The following is a 6,074-nucleotide window of genomic DNA, read 5'->3' on the forward strand; positions in this document are numbered from 1 at the left end:
CGATTGCCACAGTTAACACAGATAATATGCTATGATCAGAAACTAAAAAGGTCATAACATTACATAGCCGTTTTGGCGACAAAGTTAGTAATAAAACGTGTAGTTTAGGATAGACAGTGATATTGATAGCAGTGTTTTATTAGTGATAGTAGTAGTAGCATTATAAATGTAGTTGTTGTGGCAGCAGTGGTAGTTATATAAGCAGTAATATTACTTTTCTGTAATAGTATAATTTATCATCAATAATAATTTGCTTTCAGTTTCGTGTCACACTGCATAAAAATTTAAACAAACGTGTGTTTTATAGTCATATATTGGAGCTTTATATCATTAAATAGTTAAACCGTTCCTTGAAAGGCTACATGCCACGTAAATTTTCTCCTCGGGCCAGGCTGGATTACCCATTCCATTTGTAGTTTAGACTTCATTGTAGTTTATTCCTATCGAATGAAGCCCCAATGACATTTAATCAACCAAGCCGCGACAATTACCCGATATTTATTATTTCACATAAATATTAAATTCACTTTCCTCTATATATTGCACACATTATCAATTCCGATTAAATAGTATTGCATATGAGTTGTTCAACATAAAAGAATTTAAAGGTCGCACATAAGTCCACCAAAAATATTTGATTAATTTGTGATAATAAAACTTCTCATCATTAAATCATATTAATTATCAACTCAACAATTTATTTTGATCGCACAATTTATACTGTGGACACTTTCTCCACTGAAAGGTATAGGTTAACAAGGATTTTGCAACAATGGTTTGTTACGACCTGTGACTAGGTAAAAATTGTAACGATTCAATTTCCGTCAACTCTAATCCCAAACTGAACATCACAACACAAATTCAGTTCACTTCATCATTTTTATAATCCAGTTAGACAATCAAATAAGTTAAACATAACAACTACCAATACAAAAAGAGTCAACACCCACACAAATAATTTCTGCTGCCACTATTTCTGAGAGTCGCAGTTAAGTGCTTCAAGTTCTCTCAATACACTCCCACCGAACAGAAAACAAAATCAATTGTTATTGATTTTGTAAAGCCTTCTTAATATACATATTCCTCATTCTTGATCACCAGAGCAGTGGTAACACCCCCAATCCTTTTTATCTGGTGGAGCTGCACTGATCCCAACGCATTTAAAATGGAACTAGTTATCGCATTGATCACAACAGATCATGGCCAATCCGTCATCAGGTTGATTATATCCGGGACAAATCCAAACCTGCTCACTCTCCTGTTCTAAAGTGGATTATATAGACTCTCAGTCATCATAACAAGGTTCCGGACCATGATCTTGCCGTTCGTATTCCGCATGTAGTTCTAGCGGATAGAGATGCTTAAGCGAATACGTTTTTACACTCCCATCATATCGACGTATGTTTGCCGATCGTACCATACCATCGTCTCCAGGAAACAATTCTTCTACTCTCCCCAATGCGCAAAAGGGTCTAGACTTGTTCGGGAGTTTTATCGTCACAATATCTCCAGGCCGTACCTTATTAGATATAGTTGGATAACAATTTTGTTTACGTTCTCGAAGAGAGAATAAATAATCTTCGTGCCATATTCGTTTAAACTCTTTGAGCAGCTCATCACGGTTCTTCAAAGATTCCAACAGTATATGTCTTGACGGCAGTTCACCTTCATTAATTGGTTGAATCTCCAATCCAAGAAGAAGTCGAGGGTTTTGATCTGGGCGAAGGAAGTGATTGGGCGTAATTACCTTCAGTCCTGAGTCGTTCGAACTCACATAGGTTAGCGGTCTATTGTTCACTGTCCGTTGGACATCTGAAATGACTGGCCACAGCTCAGATCGACTGTAAATGGACCTTCAAACAGTTTTATAGAGGCATTGCTTTAACGTTTAAATCATTTGTTCCCCAAATCCTCCATACCAGGCCGAATGAAAAGAGATCTTGACATGCTTTATATTATACTGCCCAAATTTCTCATCAAATTCAGAAAAAAGTCAGGGCCTGATTTAGTAAACTAACTCCAGCAAGAAATGACTTTGCATTGTCACTATATATGTGACAAGGCAAGCCCCACATGTTTGAAAACCTGATGAAGGGCAGTATAAATGTGTGCACTGTCATGTCCTCGACCAGTTCTAAATGTGCCACTCTGATTTCCAAGAACGTGAATATGAGAATGTAAATCTTGGATTGAAGATTTTGGTTTTGAACCCACAGGTGTCCCGTATAATCAATTCATGTATGTAGGAATGGCCTTACCAGATTTAATCTATGTTTAGGCAGGTCTGTCATCTTAGGATACAAACAATGTATAGAGTTGATTTTCTGAAAAATAAAGCAGTCCTTCAATATTCCTTTCACAGACTTTCTGCCTTGGAGTATCAAAACCCCTGACATTCTGATCCTAATAAGAGAAGCCGGCACACCTAAGTGTGTAGCCCTCTCATGCTGATCCTTCACAATTAGATTAGTCAAAGGATGATTCTTTCCTCGCAATACAGCGTTTAAAACCTCATATTGTAGAGTAAATATTTTTAACCTGCCTCTGGAGCGGACGACACCAGACTTATCCAGAAATAGTTTTTACTGACTCACAATGTTCGGAATGGGTGTGTAATGAGGTGCATGTAAGAACTTCAATACAAGGGAAAATGCCTGTTGTTGAACAAGTGGTCAGCAGCAGCCTTTTTATAGTCCGATTCCTTGCCTCTTGCTTTAGATATGAATTCGAAGACTCTGGAAACCACACGTAGAAGTTTGTAAAAACACGAAAATATATCAAAGGAGATGATAGGTTTAAACCAGTTGTCATTACAGATGTACAACAGGTTCGTACGAACTATTTGCTGGTTGTTTGCACTAAGATAATCCAAAGTACTATCAGGCCAACAAACAGTTTCACCCGACAACCAGTTTGATCCAGCACTCCAAAAGGAGACATTTTCCTTAAATTTAGCTGTTGCCAGTCCTCTAGTCATTAGGTCCGCGGGGTTCTGAGAGGAAGGCACGTATTTATACCTGATAGTAAGGTTATAAGTTGCAAGTATTACTTCTTTCATTTGTGTCACATCCTTGAGGCGATTCTTCGTAAAAATGTTCTTATGGCTCGTCTGCTTGGACATCAGCCAAGTGAGTACAATTTGGGCATCTACAGCCAAATACAAACTTCCAAATTTCGTTCCTTGGTAGGCTCTCAAGATATTACTAAGATGTTTAATTGCCAAAAAGACCGCTAATAGCTCCAACGTTACCAAGGTTTTAGCTTTTAATGGTGCCAACTTTGCCTTAGCAAAAATCAGAGAAGATATACCTCCCTGAATTGCATACACAGAAAGCCCATATGCCTATTTTGAGGCATCTGTGAATATGTACAAAATCGCAACCGTATTGCTATCAAGTACCTGTCTTCTAAACGATAACGAATGAAGCGCCAACAAATCACTAGCTAGTAATCTCCACCTTTCCTGCATTTCCTTTGGAATGGGACTATCCCAATCAATATTAGCCTTCCACATTTCTCCCAATAATATGCGACATGAATGGTGACTGGGAGGCATAAAAGTTAATGGGTCAAACACACTGGATGCAGCTGATAGTATTTGACGTTTTGTTGCTAAGTTGGGGTCACAAGTTCGCTGGACTAGGCTCAGACCCTGGGTCATACCTGTAACCCAGAACCTTTTCCCAAGGACAACTGTGAGTTGTCAAAGTTTCATCCTTCATCATCAATTCCTGTAGCTTTGGGCAATTGGTGTTACATGATCGAAGATCAAATTCCCCTTTCTTCAACTTTCCTTTATTTGATGATATAGTTTTCTGAATTATTCGTACTGATAAGATTGTCAAAATATAAAATTTGAATTCAACAGTTTTCTGCATTCATCAACTGGAAATCTAGACGCATGATACTTCAATATGCAGTTCAATATAAAAGGGCTTGCGTTAACGCCGAAGATGATGGTCGTATAACGGAAACATACCAGACGATCATCCCGTTTTAAAAAGAAGCAAAACTTATTTCTACCAGACTCCTTTGATAATATAATCATCAGAAATGCGTTCCTGGTGTCATTCATAATGTATATCTATTAGTCCGAAAGACGGCGGCTCCATGTTGTACAAAAAATAACCTTCGTCAAGATCGAGCGGACATTCGGCATCGATGCGAGCCGTTACCTCTCCGATGTACTCCAATAAGGGCTGGATCCGGCTGCAACTAAAAAACGCGTGCCCGATCGTTTCGGGCTCGCATTCGTCACAGTGCAGACAGAAGCCCCGCGTATGTTCTTTATACCGGCAAAGTTTGTCGAGAAGGGGCAGCGCATTTTGGACCAGTCGCCAGGTGAGGGAAAATTCCGAGTTGTTCAGAATCTCCTGTCCCGGCGCCCAACAACAATGAGAACGGACAACCTCCCCTCGTTTAAGGATACTCCTCCCTTGACCTTAAATGAAGTTGAAGACTGGTCGCATTTTAGTGGTTGCTATGCTCTCGGTTTTACAGACCGGTCGATTAGGGATCCAAACATGTTCATGGAACTGTTTAGGTGAACAATGAAAGAGTTCGATTATGCCTTCTGTCTCTTGTTCGGCAAAAACTTCCAAATATTCTTCATAGAGGCCCTTCACTTCCAGAGTGTGTACCACTCTATCCAACACCTTGAGGGCTACTTGGTTATTAGAGCGCACCTAAGGTAATTTATCAGTGTGCCACGGTAACTGCACCCAGTACCGTCCCTCCTTAAACTCTATATTTCTCATAAACTCCTTCTGGGCATCATAGTCCGACAAGGTGTCGTTTTCTGATAGGCCCAAAGACTCCACACTGTAAATCCACTCAATACCTCTTTCTACAGTACTGCCCTCAAAAGTTTCTTTATAGGGGTCCGAATAAGAAGAACACACGTCAAGAACACTATTAACAATGGAGGTAGAACATTTAACAGATCTCATGATTTCTCCATAAGCAGGAACCTTGTGTTGGATCGTTTTAATTTGATGGGGAAACATGAAGTTCCTGGGATCCCCAAAAGGTATCACTCCTCGTTGGGAAAGCCAAACTTTCCCATTCATACATTTTATCGTTTGTAGGGGTTCCATAAATTGTAACAGGTCTACCCTTATTAATCCTTCAAAGTTATATTGGCATTTCTTCCTAAATCTGCATCCAGGGTGTAATCCAATTTCGTAAGATTCTCGACCACCATACGCAAATGCTCCGCTGTGTGAATGATATCTAATTCCTCGTCAATAAGGATAGGTAGCTGACGCTTTACCCCTGGCGTCAACTCCACTCTTGTGGTAAGTCTCTGAAAATTGCAGGTTTGCTTTCCTAGAAACGCCACAATATCAAGGTTTACCTCTGAGATTGATCTTGGGTCTCAAGCCAGATCCTGCAAAATTCTTCCACTAAAATACGAACTTTGACTGCCCGTGTCTATCAAATATCGCAGCTTCACAGCTTTGTTCCCTCTCTGTAGTACGATAGTAATAATCGGCAAAATACACTGCTGCTCACCCAAACCGGTATTGATACATTCATTTGTTGATGTATACGGCATAGGGCACATGATTGTGGCATGGTCCTGAGCTGAACATCGCACACAATTGCTCTTAGAGCTTCTTTTACAGGGACAAGAATCAATGAAATGATTGTTACTTGTGCACCTATAACATAGTCCGAATTCTCGACAACGTCACCATCTTTGCGGAAATGTAAGGTATTCCTCCCAAACTTGAGTGGAATGAAATACCTCAAACCAAGATTGCAGGTTTTATGCCTCTCTTGGATATGGAAGTTCCCCAATGTTGGTGTTGTTGTCCCCGTTTTCGTGTCTGGGTGAACATTTCTACGAGAGCTACCATAATCCAAATCTCTCTGGTTTGCTTCATGGAGTGTAGCCTTCCAGGATTTTAAGATCCTGATGCGCGTATCTAAAATACAAGTTAAAGATAGATGCGGTGCCCCTACATACCTTACAGATTCTTCCTTAAGAAGGTTGGGCAGTCTTTCGAACAGTATATGAGCCGCTAATGACCCTCCGCCTGAATTTCTTTCCATAAATTCATATCCCAACA

The 6,074-nt window shown here is 39.9% G+C and overlaps 1 protein-coding gene across 1 annotated transcript; it reads right to left on the reverse strand.

Moving 5' to 3' along the window:
• Positions 1-1,285: 1,285 nt before the first annotated feature.
• Positions 1,286-5,566, reverse strand: LOC145261174 (uncharacterized). Its single transcript, XM_080119495.1, has 3 exons — positions 5,419-5,566; positions 3,664-3,829; positions 1,286-1,853 (listed from the first exon to the last, which is right to left on the reverse strand). Exons 1-3 carry the CDS (start codon positions 5,564-5,566, stop codon positions 1,286-1,288), a joined length of 882 nt encoding a protein of 293 aa, XP_079975621.1.
• Positions 5,567-6,074: the final 508 nt, after the last annotated feature.

Source organism: Euprymna scolopes, chromosome 37, assembly GCF_053919585.1.
Source record: "Euprymna scolopes isolate OS-2025 chromosome 37, ASM5391958v1, whole genome shotgun sequence".
Taxonomy (NCBI): Eukaryota; Metazoa; Mollusca; class Cephalopoda; order Sepiida; family Sepiolidae; genus Euprymna; species Euprymna scolopes.